This window comes from Anolis carolinensis, chromosome 5, assembly GCF_035594765.1.
Source record: "Anolis carolinensis isolate JA03-04 chromosome 5, rAnoCar3.1.pri, whole genome shotgun sequence".
Taxonomy (NCBI): Eukaryota; Metazoa; Chordata; class Lepidosauria; order Squamata; family Dactyloidae; genus Anolis; species Anolis carolinensis.
The window spans coordinates 84,239,793-84,256,384 of record NC_085845.1 but is presented as its reverse complement, the minus strand read 5'-3'; the positions used below and the strand labels follow the sequence as shown (position 1 = coordinate 84,256,384).

Here is a 16,592-nt window from a genome sequence, read left to right as displayed (position 1 = left end):
TTTCGCCTCCTGTAGAATTCTGGGAAATGTATTTAACGGCCGGGCGTTTAGAAGTCTTAGCTAGAGAGATCCTGGCCTTCCCAAACTACGTTTCCCAGAGTCCTTCACGACGCGGAAGACGCTAAAGAAGGCTAATCCAAGGCGGATCCGAGAAGCTCCGCCCCCTTTCAGGCGAGCCAATGAGGGACGGCACCGTTCAGAAGGCAGCAAACCGGGAAGGGAAGAGCTCCCCCTGCAGGGCGTTGCAGAGGAGAGGATCACTCGCTCTCGCCGCCTGCTGCAGCCGATTGGCTGATTGGAGAGGCCACGCCCCTTCCTTCTTTCCTATCCCTGAGGCCTAGAGCGCTCCATGCGCCTTCAGCCCACTTCCTCTTTCTTCTTGCCATTTCTTCTTCCGAGGCTCCGGGTAAGTATTGCGGAGGGGTCCTTCCGCAGAGAGCGGCCTCAAGGCGGAGGGACGGGGGCAGGAGAGCTAAATGTATGGCGAAGGTTCTGAGGAAAGCCTCTGGAATCTATAGGGCCGCCAGAAAAGTTCCCATGAGGCTTGGGAGCAATTGTTTTTTATATGTATGGACACCACATATGTACATACATCTCTCACACACAAACACGCTTTGAGTTCTTTTTGGACTAGCTCTAGTCCCAAGGCAGCGCTAAAGATTGGCTTTCAGCTATGGGTCTCCAAACTTTGTAAACATGGTCCCTCAGATTGTTGGGGGGCTGGGCTATAGTTTGGAAAAAACACCCATTAGGTTGTTGTGCATTTTCCAGGCTGTATGGCCATGTTCCAGAAGCATTCTCTTCAGACGTTTCACCCACATCTATGGCAGGCCTCCTCAGAGGTTGTGAGGTATATTGGAAAACTAAGCAAGGGAGGTGTATATATCTGTAGAAGGTCCAGGGTGGGAGAAAGAACTCTTGTCTGTTGGAGGCCTGTGTGAATGTTGTAATTAATCACCTTGATTAACATTAATGGCCTTGCAAGCTTCATTCCTGCCTGGGGGAATCCTTTGTTCTGAGGTGTTAGCTGCCCCTGATTGATTCATGTCTGTAATTTCTCTGTTTTCAGAGTGTTGTTCTTTATTTACTGTCCTAATTTTAGATTTTTTAAATACTGATAGCCAGGTTTTGTTCATTTTCATGGTTGCCTTCTTTCTGTTGAAATTGTCCACATGGCGTGCTAAGGCTGCTGGGAATTGCAATTCAACAACATCTAGATGGCTGCACAATTTGCAGCTCTATTTACAGTTTAAGATATTGTGAAGTATTTTCTACAAAGGAGTGTGTTAACAAAGTATACTTTCAGATGTGTTCTTCTGTCATGATACTGACTGTATAAAAATTTATCACTGTTTGTATCTTCCAACTGACGTTTCTAATGTTATCTACCCTTTGCAAGTCTTGCACTGTGTTCCAAAAAAGCGAGTTGGCAATAATTTACCTCCAAGGCATTAATATTTCTCTTGGACAACCCCTGATAATGTGAAAGCATGGGAAATAAATTGATTGTGCCAAAATATGTGTCTCCCCACCCCATTGCAGGATTCTCTACTGCCCTTTTTGTGCCAAAGATGGAAATGATGGAAACGGATAACATACACCTAAAGCGTCCTCTTTCTGAGGATAAAGAGGACAGTGCAGATGAAATTAAACGGCAGAAGGTCTCAGAAGATCAACTGCAGGAAAAGGTGAATTCTGACTGTAAGACTGAAGCTGCAGCAGAGGGGCCGGTGAATCCTGTTCTCGAGGATTCAAAAAATGTAATGGTGCTGAATGAAGAGAGTGAAGACCAACAAGATGAAGAAGAAATTGAAGAAAGTGTGGGAGAAGGAGAGCCAGAGAGTTTTGCGGACATGATGAAGCATGGGCTGACGGAACTAGATGTTGGCATAACAAAATTTGTTAGTACTTACAAGGGCTTTTCTGGAATATTAAAAGAGAGGTAATTACTGAGACTGACAGCTCAATATAAGGATTGGCTATATGAAGCGAGTTTTACTGTTTTAGGTGGCATGTGGCTCTGTGCCTAAATGACATGAGGAATTAGCTAATTCCGTGCTATATTAATATCTTTGCCTCAGCTTATGTGCATTCGGTTAGCTGAAGAAATGCCATATCTTGTGGGGTGTCTCTTCATAAATGCAGCATGGCTATTTATTAGTTTCATGGGTAAAACCAATGGCGAATTTAAATTACCAAATGTCCCAGAAAAATTGTGGTTGAATAATTTATGAGTACATTACAATACTTTTATGTATTGGATAAAATTAGAATAATGTAGAAGTAATAGAATTGACAGTTCAATACTTTTATAATGCCATGTAAGTAATAGGAGGGTTGGGGGTCATAGTTCTGAGAATAGAAGGTGAGATAAGACATTCGTATTATGTTTCAAATGTTTAAATAATTTTTTAAAAAATCAAGGCAATTCTAAAAAAGATAAATGTGCCATTGTATTTCTTAAATATTTATCCCATTTTTTTCTCAAAGGAGTTCAGAGAAATATGTGTAGTTCTTTCTGGCTTTTTTATCATAGCTTTGTATTGACTGACCTATCTTGTCTCCTGCTAGATACTCAGATTTTGTTGTGCATGAAATAGGAAAAGATGGACATACTGTTCATTTAGACGACTTCTCTGTGCCAGTAGATGAGGAGGTGAGTTTTCTCTGCATATTTTGATAATTTACTAGACAGTATTTATTAGAGCCTTCGTAAAAATATTACTGTATGTTTGGATTTGGATTTATTTCCTGATGTATTTTATTATACCTATTAGGATCCTTTGGAAGAAATTTTTACAGTGTTGTCAGCTGAGGACAAGCAGCGGTTAGAAGAACTGCAGCTTTTTAAAAATAAGGAAGGCAGCGTGTCCATTGAGGTAACATGACAATCTTTATATATAAAAATACAGCCTGCATATGTTTGTGCACACAGAACTTGAAAAGTAGCTGGCCAATTAACTTGAAATTTTGACACAACGTTGCATTCCAATACATGCATGATTTTAGAATAAAATGCATTTGAGGGAGGGAGAACCACGGATGATGGGATATGCAGTATGTACAATCACTTCAGCTCCCACAGACCACTGTGACTTGCACCAATGACAGACCGGAACCAAACCTTCATGCAGGACCCCCGCCCCCCCCATGAACCACTTTACGTCCTAGTGTGGTTAGGGGAGGACAGACCACGGATGATCAGATTTGCAGTACCTTCACCCGAAACGGCTCCCACAGACAACTGCAACCCCCACGAACGATGGACATGGACCAGATTCTGCATACAGAAACCCCATTATCCACTTCACATCCTGGTGCCGATAGGAGGATGGACCATGAATGATGGGATTTGCAGTACCTTCACCTGATTCAGCTCCAACAGACCATAGAGACCCACACAAATAATGGACCAGGACAAAACTAGTCACAAAGACTCCCCATCATCAACAGAAAATACTGGAAAAGTTTGAGGGAAACAGACCTTGATTTGCAGGAGTTATAATTCACCTACATCAGAGAAATTGTGATCCCCATCGACAATGGACTGGGACCAAACTTGTCACAGAGAACCCCCCTGACCAGATAAACATACTACTGTGGTATGTTGGAATTGACCTTGATTATGAAAGTTGTTGTTCACCCTTAACCAAAACACACTAAACCCAGCCGACAATGGATCTGTACAAAGCTTGGCACACAGACCCAACATGGCCAACTCTACATACATGCAGGAGTCCTTTACCCAATTCAGCTCCAACTTCAACAGAATACAGAGAACCCACACAAATGACAGACCAAGAGCAAACAAGGCACACAGACTCCCCATGACTTACAGAAAATACTGAGTAAGTTAGGAAGATATTGCCCTTGATTTCTGGGAATTATAGTTCACCTGCATCCAGAGAAATTGTGACCCCCAACAACAATGGACTGGGACCAAACTTGGCACAGGGAACCCCCATAAACAACTGAACATACTGCTATGGTATGTTGGAATTGACCTTGATTATGGGAGTTGTTGTTCACTCTTATCCAGAGTGCGTTGAATCCAGCCGACAACTAATCAGGACCAAACTTAGCACACATACACTTAGGAGTTGGGGATGATTGCCCAGGGAATCCTCATTCCCACTGACATGGCATTCGAGTATAAATGACTACCATTACCAATACGCCTTCGTTTGTAATGACTATCAAAGCGCAGGGGCAATCTTTGCAAATGTGCGTTTAGAAATTGGAAAACAAAGGCTTCTCTCATGGGCAATTATACATTTCATGTTCCAGAATCGGTAAACAGTTGGAATTAAATGTTACAGAAAACGGACAAACCAAAAATGTCAATCCACTAGTTCACAATAAAAATGATGTTTGGTAAAAAAAAACAACAACCCTCTTTTCCCTTTCATTTCATTCCACAAAGACACAGCAACGCAAGGAGGGAATTGAATTGAATCATGTGTTTACTTGGTGAATCTATGTTCACAACAATACTATTATTTACTTGCACATTCATTACACATACTGAACCACAGCAAAGCATGGCTGGGTTTAGCTAGTATATAAGGAATGAATAACCAAATTGATATGTAGCAAAAAAAATGTAAAGGGACCAAATTGTTTTAGGTGATGGTGTCATGATCATGCAATAGCTGCTGTAAGAAAATGGTTTTTTTAATAGAAAGTTTTAAGACATCTATATAGGCTAGAAATTTAGTGACAGCATTCAAATTAGATTGCAGACAACTTGGTACAGGAACTACACCCAGCCAACCTGTCTAGTGACCACACTGGGTGAGAAATTTTAGGTGCTGTAATCAAAAAAGTTGTCTTTTCATGCTTTGCTTCTATCTTATGGCCCTTCCTCACAGCCCTATATCCCAGAATATCAAGGCAGAAAAGCTCACAATATCTGCTTTGAACTGAGTTATCGGAGTCCACACTCAGATAATGTGGTTTTCTGCCTTGATATTTTGGGATATAGAGCTGTGTGGAACGGCTCTTAGCTTTCTCTGTGGCATTTTAGGCAGTCATGACTGACTGTGAGCTGGGAGGTAAATGTCTTAAGTTTTGCTGGAAGTGACATTGCATTAAGCAAGACCTGAGCAATCTATTTGATGGTGTGGGGAAGGAGAAAGCAGATATAGCCTCTCACCTCACCCTCTTAGCTTTGGTTTTGCTTCAGAATTCCCACCTCTGTTTCTCATGTACAATAGACAACTGATATTTAGGAAGACAAATGATGATCGCCAGAATATTTACTATGTTTATATTTTTATTTTCTTACTATGCTGCTTAGGTCATTGAAGATACTAAGGAAAAAAGGACAGTCATACACCAGGCTGTAAAGTCTCTGTTTCCTGGATTAGAGACTAAAACAGAAGATTGTGATGGGAAAAAATACATTGTTGCTTACCATGCAGCTGGGAAAAAGGCGCTGGCAAGTGAGTTTGATTATTACTTGAAACCTGTGAAATGGAAGTGGCTTTGTAGTGTGCTGAGATGAAAAATATATTTGACTTTTCAAAGCTTGTGTATATGAGGAACTGTGAATGTAAAAGTTGATTCTGATGATAGGGAACTAATCGTTTCAAAATCCCTGTACAGATTTTTTTTTAAAAACAAACATTGTGTACAGAAGCTTTAATCCTGTCTATCCAGAGCTGTAGAGGAAATGTAGGTATCCTGTGAAAGACAAAGATGTGAATACATCATTGTGTGATGGAAATCGCAACATTTCAGCACAAAAACTGTGCACATGTGGCCTAAAAATTGTGTGAGCTTGTTCCATCATGTCCCCTTGCAAGGTCTCTGTGAAAGAGACAAACCATGGCAATAGGTTTGGTCCCCTGACTTCTGAAATCCCAAATATCTGGAAGTCTAAATATTGAAAACCACTGTCCTACATGAATTAAAAAAGCACGCACATTTCAAAGAAAGATGGAAAAATCCTTTGTACCCGACTTCCACAATTTCTTGGTGTGAAATTTTGGAGTCAACAGATGTTTATTTGATACAACAAGATTTCTGTATTGTTGTCTTCCAACTTATGGTGACACTATCATGGGGCTTTTTAGGCAAGTTTTGTTCAGAGAGGATTTGCTTTTGCCTGCCGCTGAAGTTGAGGCTTGGCCAAGATTGTCCAGTGGGTTGCACTGGCTGAGTACTGATTTGAACCCTTGTCTATGGAGTCGGAGTCCAGCAGTCGAATCACCACTCCATTATTTGCCCCAGAGACTCCCATAACATATTACTATCATGATATGAAGGGAAAAGAGGAATGAATGGGGTAGATGGAAAAATAAATGAGCAGCAAGTTTTAATGCTAAATAATTCTCGTATTGACCTGCACACTTAGAAATAGTTTATTTTTTGAGGAATGGCCCTGCTTTTCATTTCTTCCTCTGCTGCAGCAGGTTGGAATTTCTCAACCAAACCCCTGGAAGCAAACCCACCACTTTAATTTGATGCGAGTCTCTCTGCCTTAGGGAGCAGACATCTAGCATGCATACATTGTTTAGATATATCTTGGTATATATCATCTGGATGTGATTCAATTGGTCATTTTCTGTGTGTGCTTGGGTAATTAGTAGTAGTAAAAGTAGTCTGTTCTAGCTGGGTTGGGTCATCTTCCATATCAGTGAACCTTTTCTACAGCATTTACTAAGATAGGCCAGAAAATTGTCCTTGCCTTCTATTTGTGCTTTCAATAGCTTCTGATTTGCAGCAGTCAGTAGGTCATGATTTTCTACATTCTGTGAAAAACCCAAATTCCTGTTTTAGTGCTACATCTATATGCTGACTGGTAAACTGTTGGAATTGTAGTCCAGAAAAGTACATTTTTAATGCATTGAGAAAAAGAAAACACCAATAAAACATAATCTAAAGCTGGTAAACACTTAAAACTGAATAATAATATTTGCAATCCTAGCTTGTATTGATTTTAATTTGAATGGAAATAAAATTCAGGGCTCTGCTCAGTATTCTGTTTCCTTGCTAAACCTTCAAAAATGTGAGCTTTTGTAGCTTCAGCTATCTTTTGGGGTAATAATGATTCGAAATACAATAGTAAAGATTGAGTTGAAAATGTGATTTGAGTTGTACTAGCTATATAAAGACTATTCATGTTTGCATGCATTGTGCATGGAGCATGCATGTTTTCAGGTTCAAAATAAACTGTGCTTGCTCTCTTCCCTGTTCAACTGTTGGAGAAGAAATGCATGATTTACCTTAGGCGAAATGATGCTATAAAAACATTTGGCAGCAGTTCTTCAACCATGCCCCTGTCCCTTTATGTATTGAATACATGAATTTTGTTGTGTGTTGTTTAGTGCATAAGAACAGATTTCTTTGTGAAAGCGAGTTCCTTGTACCAGCTTTTAAATCCCAATTAATTAGGTTTAAAATGAGGAATTGGAAGGTGTTTTTGTTCTAAACACATGGAACACTTAATAACATTTCTTTATTAGGAGTTCTTTGTGATATTGCCCACAGTGAGTAGTTTGTTGCGTGTTTATCTGAAACCTTTGATTCATTTATTCTGCATGATTCCATTGCACTGTTGTCTACATAGATGTCAGTTGTCACATTGAATGCTCCAGACATCTGTGGCATATAAACCATTAGCTTGCATGCTCCCATACACACCACTTTGATACCTTTTAAAATAAAAATAAAATAAAATACTGCTGTTTATGCTCTTTATCCTATGCATATGAACAGAGGTCAGAACTTCGACAGGTAAGAGATGTTGGCATTTCATGTTAGGAGAAAATGAAATGCTAATCAAATTGGTTATAATTCAGACCAGCTAAATGATTTGGGGTGGGGGGGGGATAAGAACAGTAACAATATGTCCGTAGGTCTTTCTTAATAACATTTACTCAGGGTTAAGCCCCACTGTTTCTCTGAGTTTTTCTTTTGACAAGCCTGTACTGGATTTTAACAAAAAACAAAAAAAGTTTATCTGAGGCATTGGTTCTCAACCTGTGAGTACCCAGGTGTTTTGGCCTTCAACTCCCAGAAATCCTAACAGCTGGTAAACTGGCTGGGATTTCTGAGAGTTGTAGGCCAATTCATCTGGGGACCCCTCAGTAAATATAAGTCTTCAGTCCTCATAATCTTTTCATAGAAAGCTGTTTTGATAAGAAGAATTTCATAGTAAAACTAAACCAAAGTAATTTGGAGCTAATCATAAATACTTTCAATCTCCATCTCTACAGAGAATTGATCATAATTTTAACGCTATTCCCATGATTCTCAATATTAAATATCCAGTTCTGTGTGAAATGTCTGGTGACTAATGGGAGAGTAGGAATTCAAAGACAAAAGGACACATTTGCACCTAAAAGTCACACATAAACTGTGATTTGATTGTGAACATATATTCACATTGAAGCCATAGTTTCCATGTAGTTTCTCTCTATTCTTTAGTTGTATTGATCGTACATAACCATGGCATCATTAAGCACAGCGTCAGTCGTCATATGATGAAAAAATGTCACTTCTCATTTTACAGCTGGCTTTTTTGTGGATGTTTTATCTTAGGTTACAGTAAAACTGAGTGACAGAGATGAGTTAATTAATGTGTAATGTGAAACTATGGTGTGGCGTTGCAAGGGTAGTTGCTCTGCTTGAGCACTCAGTCCTCACCTCCATCCTCTAGTCTGAATTTCTGAGGATTGCCATATTTCATGATGTAACATTGGACTGGAATAATGGGAGGAAAGAGGCATGTAAGCCTGAAACTTGGTCATGTGATGCTAAATTGTGTGTGTTATGTAATCCATTGCAGAAATTAATCAGTAGAGAAGAACAGACTGTTTTGTAATTCCTGTAATATATATGTTTTAACATTTTTATCTTTCAAGATCCAAGAAAACATTCTTGGCCGAAATCTAGGGGAAGTTACTGCCACTTTGTATTATACAAAGAAAACAAGGATACCATGGATGCTATCAATATGCTGTCAAAATTTTTAAGGTAGGTTAACTTTTTAGTGATTGGGAGGAAATTTAAAGCTGAGAAATGGCTTGTGGCAGATTTACACAACTCCTGCTTTGGTATTTGTTTGTCAAGAATAACATTGCAGCATATTAAGGATATTATAACTTTCTCTATATTAGTAATTTTTAAAATGACTTGTGAGCCGCATAGATATACAGCCGTCTCTCTGCATTTGCATGTTTGACTTTTTCAGATTTGATTATTCACTGGATATGATTGCAAATGAGATCTCTAGAAATCTTTAGGTCCTCCAGTGCAACTCGATGGGTCAAATTCTGCTGGAAGTTGGCCATAGAGTCATCCTGGAGGACCTAAAGGTACCTACAGAACAATTCTCTCAGTAAAAAATAGCTTTTTTAATTTGTAGATTTCACTTTCGGGAGGGGGGGGGGCATATCCTTAACCACAGTTGAGTGTGGGGGATTTACTGTACTGTATTGGTATTCTTTATATCTAGTGCATGTGTGGCAAACTCAAGGCTCACAGGCTGAATTCGGCCCACCATGTCATTGTATGTGGTCCTCCAGATGCTTGTCTACAACTCCTGTATCATTAGACATTACGACTAGAGCTCATGGGAGTTGTGATACAGTCAGGAAGTCAGGATAATGGTGTTTGCATTTAGATAAAAGGCTTGTGGATAGAATGTCTGCCTTTAAAATGTCATTTAACTTTTCTCCAACCTCTGAACCACAAGTGCTGTTGGTTTGCAATTCCCATTATCCTCGGTTCTCATGGCGGATATTCTGATGTGCTGATAGTTGTTGTTCAGTAACATCTGGGGACCCAAACTGGGTAAAAATTAAACAGCACCGAACATGTAAAAAAAATTAGTTGGCCCTCTGTATCCATAACCTATGTTTGGGGGTGTTTCTGCCATTATAGGGGGTGGGGAGGGTCAACATGAATTCTCTTATGGCATGTCATGATTTCTTAGGCCTCCCACAGCACTGTGAGTGGCTTTAGCATTGTCAGACTTAAGCTGCGAGTGCAAATGGCTGCTATGGTTACCAGAAACAGTTTTAGCTTTGATTTCTGCAGTACGTGGTTGAAATAAAATGCTGTTTATTTAGTTACAAATCTAATAACAGTAGCTTTTGAACTTTTCGCTAGATGTTTTGCTAGAGATGAGCTCTGTTTTTTTGTTTCTTTTAAAGAGTTAAACCAAACATATTTTCCTACATGGGAACAAAAGACAAAAGAGCTATTACAGTTCAAGAGATTGCTGTTCTTAGGTAAGCGGAACCTAATTGAAGAAATGTGGCTAGCTGGCTAAAATAATTTTTTTTGTAACAGTTTGTGAACATCTGTAACAATACCGTATTTCATGGATTCTAAGATGCACACTAAGTTCAGTACCACCAGCAGAAAAAAACCCTTTTTATATATAAAAAACACTCATGATTCTGTCACACCCCATTTTTAGAGATGTTTATATGGCAAAATAGTTCATCTTAAAATTGAAGAACTAAATACAGCACTTGGTTGTATAGTTCTTAGGTTTTGTTTGGGAAGTCTCAGATGCCTGTTTTGAAAGTGAAATGGTGGTAGGTTAGTACTTAAATAATGTATTTGATTCAGGCACACCCAGCTGTACCCAATTTCTACAGATGATGTCTTATTTTTTTAATACAGTGCTCCCTCACTACTTCGCGGTTCACTTTTCGCGGATTCGCTGTTTTGCGGTTTTTCAATAAACTCTAAAAGACTATTATAAATCATAAAAAATTACAATTTAAAGCCTAAGGAAGGAAGGAAAGAGAAGCCAAAGGGAGAGAAAAGGAGCCCAAGCAGCAATGGGAGGAGAAGGAGGTGGTTTATCAACAAACGATTGGTTGATAAAGACTTAAAATAGTGTATAACTACTAAAATAATGTATAAACGTTAAAATAAATAAAGTGTCCCTACTTTGCGGATTTTCACTTATTGCAGGTGGTCCTGGAACCTAACCCCAGCGATAAGTGAGGGAACACTGTATTGTTTATATCTAATCCTGTTTTTATGTTTGTGTTTTTGTATATTTTAATAGTTATGATAATGGTTTTATGTTAAGCCGCCTTGAGTCCCCTTCAGGGGAGATAAAGCAGGGTATAAATAAATATAATAATAAATAGCAATAATTACATTAGATAGCAGATTTTGAGACCCAAACTCTAATCTTATCCTCCAGCATTATTTTCTTCTACTTCTTTATTCATCACTGTGTGGTTGCCAAGTTGAGCTAATGGCAATCCATACAGAATATGTTTTGAAAGTTCATGTAGTGTGAGGGCCAATTTGGATACAAAGGAAAAACTAGTACTAGTTCCACCAACTGCAGATGTAATATGTTCCAAATGTGAAATTCTATTCAAGCTTGAGTTTTCCTGCAGGAAGCACAGAAAGACTTAAGGCTGTACTCCTGTGTTTCACTATGTAACAAAATTAAAAAAATCTGTTCCTGGTTTGAAAGTGTTATTTCCTGTTTAATTATATGGTACTTGCTGAAAGTAGTTGTTCTGCTCCAGAAACTTCATTTTTGTGGCTGTCACAAACTATTTTAAATTGAGACTCTGAGATATTCATTGAAAAACTGTAGCAAAATGTGATGCAGGATGCCCTGCAAAAACAAAGTTATTGCAGTTTAATAAACCTTTTCCATGTTTATATGATAGAACCAATTAGGAAATGGCTTTTTTAACCAGGAACAAAAATCGTGTTACACACCTAGCTATTTAAAATCATCTTACACACCCATACACTATTTTCAGTTGGACTCATGTGTATTTTCCTTTTGAAATTATTGTTACTGTTCTTGGTGTTCTTGTTATTATGTAGTTTGCGTTAAGGCTTCCTGAATTTTTTCTCATCATGTTTTAATGGTTTTTAACTGTGAATTTTAATACAGTTTATATTTATTCTGTTCCAATGTTTGCATAATTGTATATTTCAAATTATATGCTGGTGCTTTTATGTTAAGCCACTTTTTTTACTTCGGGAGAGATAAAGAAGGTTATAAATGTAATAATAATAATAATAATAATAATAATAATAATAATAATAATAATAGTGATGATGATGATGTTACACTGTGGTTAAATCCAGAGTATAGAAACTTTACTTTCTCCAAACCACTAGTTATCCAAGATGGAGAATTGTGGGAGCTGTGGCTGGAAAAAGTAGCTTTCCCTAAGCTGTGTTGTGGTGAGATGTGCATACTGGGACAGCAATTACTAGCCAGTTATTTTTTTTCTCTGCGGTGACTGTTTTTTGTGAAATCTCCCTCTCCTTTTGTGTACAGAATCACTGCACAAAGATTAGCACACTTAAATAAATGCCTGATGAATTTCAAGCTTGGAAACTTTAGTTATAAGAACCATCCGTTGAAGTTGGGAGAATTGCAAGGAAATCACTTTACTGTGGTTCTCAGGTAAAAATGCAACATTTCAGTGCTGTGCTTATTGTTACCAACCCGTGTGCAGGCCTGTAGCTGGGGGGTGGGGGGTGTAGGGGTTCAACTCCCTCCTCCCCCCCCAAATTTTTCAGGTTTTTTAAAAAAAAACTTAGTTTACTCATGAATTTTAACTGGTTAACCAAATCCCCATGCTAAGTCTATGAGATGCAAAAATTTAAGAGTTCCTCCAGAACTGCAAGCACTATCTCAAGCAAATATTGACAGGCCTGTAGCCGGGGTGTGTGTGTGTGTGTGTGTTAGGGGTTCAACACCCCCCCCCCCCAAATTTCTGGCTATGGCCTTGCCCGTGTGTTCTGTATTTTCCCAGTGGATTGACATGAGGAACATTCCAACTAAAGAGAGTAATTTTATTTTAATAATGTTTCAACAAAAGAAATGCACCACCCTTTCTTTATCCAAAATGTTACTAAACAGGAGGGATTCTGAGTTTGTTGTAGAGACAGCAAGATTCTCAGTTGCCTGTCTTGGTTAGGAATATAGCAAATTGAGTTGCTCTTGGAAACGGGAGTATCTTGTAGACCTCTAGATGTTGAATTGCATTTCCCATCATTCTTCTCCATAAGATAAACTACAAATCCCATTGATGGGAATTTTAATCCAGCAGCAACTGAAGCACCCACATGTTCCCCATTCTTGCTTTAAACAAATTGGGTTGAATACAGATTATGTTTGGTTTAGTGGAATTTACATAAGGATTCACTTTTCACATGGATTCAATTCCTTAGTGCAACTAACCTAACCATGATGTAACTCATGGCCTAATCTGGAGTATAGGCAGAGGTCCCTAGCACAACACAGCACTTTTACCGCCTTCCCTGCATCCCTCTGGACTGTTTAGGAGGAATTCTGAGGATAGGGGGAGGTATGTTTGTGAGAACTGCAGATACCACCCTCTGTCTTTACATTTTACTTGAAGTGGTATATATGCATGTGTTCTTAATACCATACTTTCTGTTCTTTTATGAGGAGTGTGCTTCCATGCCTCTGCACGATTGCCACACAGTAAAGGAACCCAGTTCCTTGCACAGAATTTGACATCTTGAGGGTATTAGGGATTCAGTGTTCTTTTTAATGGTCCCACTGATCCCTTATTAAATGGTGGCAGTTTGAAAATATATAGTGAAGGGTCAAGTGCTGGAATGGAACTAAGAAGAATGGATCTAGTTAGAATTAGCCAGCTGAAACATTCCTTCCATCCCAATATACATGTTTTTCCAGAAGCAAGTTACACCAACTGTCTCATTCCCTAAGCAAGCATACCTAGTTACAACTCAAGGTTTGTGAGGCTAGCTGCCCTTTCTCAGGCAGAGAACATTGAATTTATTAGGAAGTCTCTGTATTTTTGCGACTGAAAAAAATAAGTGCTTATAAATATTGCCAATTATAGTCTAAATGAGAGAGTTTTTATGGAGGTAGAACACCTCAAAGGGTTAAGTCTCAGGCTTTCTTGTTAAAGATCTCCTTGTGATGGTTAAATTTTGTATCTTGAAATCCAGGAAACCTATTCAGAGGTAGCCCTGTTGTTATGAAGCAAAATACAACAAAGTACATCATTCAAGCCCAATGATAGCGACACTATTTTGTGAATTGTGATATAGTTGCATTTCTTACTATCTTATAAGCCACCTTGAATCCTGGTCCTGAGAAAAAAACTGAATATATTTATATAGATTGATTAAAAATGGGTAGGATTGCCATGGTTTGCTTGATCTTTTTCATGTTTAAAATGGAAAATGTGTCCTTGGTTTTTTGTTCATTTTTCTTTAAAATATTTTTTCTCAGAAATATAACAGGAACTGATGAGCAAGTTCAACATGCCATGCAATCTCTCAGAGAAATAGGATTCATTAACTACTATGGAATGCAAAGATTTGGAACCACAGCTATACCTACATATCAAGTTGGAAGGTGCCTTGCTTTTATTTTGCATATTATGACAAAAAGAGTATGACACAAATGCCTCCAAAAATGAATAGGATTATACCATATTGTATTATTTTGGTAATATAGTAAATTGCTGAGCTTCTGAACTTGCTGACTGGTTTGAATCTGGGAGCGGGGTGAGCTCCCATTGTTAGCCGCAGCTTCTGCCATCCTAGCAGTTTGAAAACATGCAAATGTGAGTAGATTAATAGGTACTGCTCCGGCAGGAAGGTAACAGCATTCCATGCAGTCATGCTGGCCACATGACCTTGGAGGTGTCTACAGACAACGCCACCTCTTCAGCTTAGAAATGGAGATGAGCACCAACCTCCAGAGTCAGACACGACTAGACTTAATGTCAGGGGAAAACCTTTACCTATATTGATGTCTGTGTGAGTGAGGGATGATCATATATACCCCTCCTAGAAGTCCGAAGTATAAAATTAAGATTTGGTAAAGGTAAAGGTTTTCCCCTGACATTAAGTCTAGTCGTGTCCGACTCTGGAGGTTGGTGCTCATCTCCATTTCTAAGCCGAAGAGCTGGCATTATCTGTAGACACCTCCAAGGTCATGTGGCCAGCATGACTGCATGGAGCACCATTATCTTCCTGCCGGAGCGGTACCTATTGATCTACTCACATTTGCATGTTTTCAAACTGCTAGGTTGGCAGAAGCTGGGCCTAACAGCAGGAGCTCACCCTGATCCCTGGATTCGAACTGCCGACCTTTCAGTCAGCAAGTTCAGCAGCTCAATGGTTTAATCCGCTGCACCACCAAGAACTCCGCCAGGACCACCAGGGGCAAAGATTTGGTAGAAGGAAAATTTCCATTGCTGCCATTGGAAACTTGTTTTGTGACCTAATTGAGGCCTAAGATCCAACTGTCCAGCAGGTCAACTGTCCTGTGATTGCATACTGTTTTTGATCCATTCTTCTGTATTGTCTCAACTGTTTTAAGATATTGCGATATCTCTGAACAACAGTCATTAGACACTTGGGTTGCAACCCTACATTAAACGTCCCTGGGAGAAAAGTCATTGAACTCAGCGAGGCATACTTTTAAGTAGGTACGAAAAAACATTTACAGTAGAATCTCACTTATCCAACATAAACGGGCCAGCAGAACGTTGGATAAGCGAAAATGTTGATAATAAGGAAGGATTAAGGAAAAGCATATTAAACATAAAAATACGTTATGATTTTACAAATTAAGCACCAAAACGTCATGTTTTACAACTTACTGACAGAAAAGTAGTTCAATATATGATAACGTTATATAGTAATTACTGTATTTATGAATTTAGCACCAAAACATCGCAATGTATTGAAAACATTGACCACCAAAACATTGACTACTAAAAGGCAGTTTGTGTTGGATAATACAGAACATTGGATAAGTGGAGGTTGGATAAGCAAGACTCTACTGTATAATGTTTTGGCCTTTCAAAATGTATGCATAACAATCCACTCTTCATATAATAAGTCTCAACATCGAATAGTTTTGCATACAAATAAGTTCTGCTGATTTCAGTAACAACTGACTTTGAAGTAAGTAGAAGTGTGAATACAGCTTTAGATCACCTATTTGCCAGCTTTCAATGAGACAAATTTCTTTTGGTACACTGTTATAGGTACTTACTTCTAACATTAAATGTTAAATAAATGTCCTTTTAATTTTTAGAGCTATTCTACAGAATAATTGGAATGAAGTTGTGGATTTAATATTAAAACCACGTCCGGGAGGCAAGTATGATTTTTCCCCATTTCATCTCTTGCCATTTCAAAGTTAGAATTCATTCAGCAGAGTAAATGAATGCATGCTCCAAGAAGAACATTTCTAAAATTATTTTTATAATTGCATTTCTCTCTCTCCTGGAAGTCAGTCATTATATACTAATTGATTTCAAAGTGTGACACACTGACTTTTCTTGAGTGTCTTGATAGAATATTAAGAAGGCAAGCAAGCAGGTGTTACAGGATTGATTTTTTTTTACTTCGATAGAGGGCCCTATCCAAAAACCTTAGGATGTGTGAGGGGTAGAGAAAAAAAAATTAAACAATTTAAAGGGGAGGTATAGAAGAACTGCCTAATAGAAGACCAACATTTACAGTCATCTCCAAAAGCAAGCTAGGGTAAAAACAGTTTTAAGGACAGCTGTGCTGCTCTTGAGTTTAAAGTTTTGGTTCTCCCCAGAGATGTATAGTGTTTT

General features: G+C 38.6%; 1 protein-coding gene across 2 annotated transcripts in view; it reads left to right on the top strand.

Annotated features, from left to right (window-relative positions):
• Positions 1–256: 256 nt before the first annotated feature.
• Positions 257–16,592, top strand: part of pus7 (pseudouridine synthase 7) — a 28,344-nt gene continuing 12,008 nt past the window's right edge. Inside the window, exons 1-11 of one of the 2 annotated variants that reach the window (XM_062981719.1) lie at positions 257–406; positions 1,543–1,942; positions 2,572–2,656; positions 2,778–2,879; positions 5,300–5,444; positions 7,723–7,740; positions 8,871–8,982; positions 10,164–10,241; positions 12,287–12,415; positions 14,243–14,368; positions 16,064–16,125. In XM_062981719.1, the coding sequence (XP_062837789.1) occupies positions 1,572–1,942; positions 2,572–2,656; positions 2,778–2,879; positions 5,300–5,444; positions 7,723–7,740; positions 8,871–8,982; positions 10,164–10,241; positions 12,287–12,415; positions 14,243–14,368; positions 16,064–16,125 (1,228 nt within the window). In that variant the 5' untranslated portion in view covers positions 257–406; positions 1,543–1,571. The remainder of the gene's footprint in view (positions 407–1,542; positions 1,943–2,571; positions 2,657–2,777; positions 2,880–5,299; positions 5,445–7,722; positions 7,741–8,870; positions 8,983–10,163; positions 10,242–12,286; positions 12,416–14,242; positions 14,369–16,063; positions 16,126–16,592) is intronic. The other variant, XM_008111557.2, reaches the window with a different exon arrangement.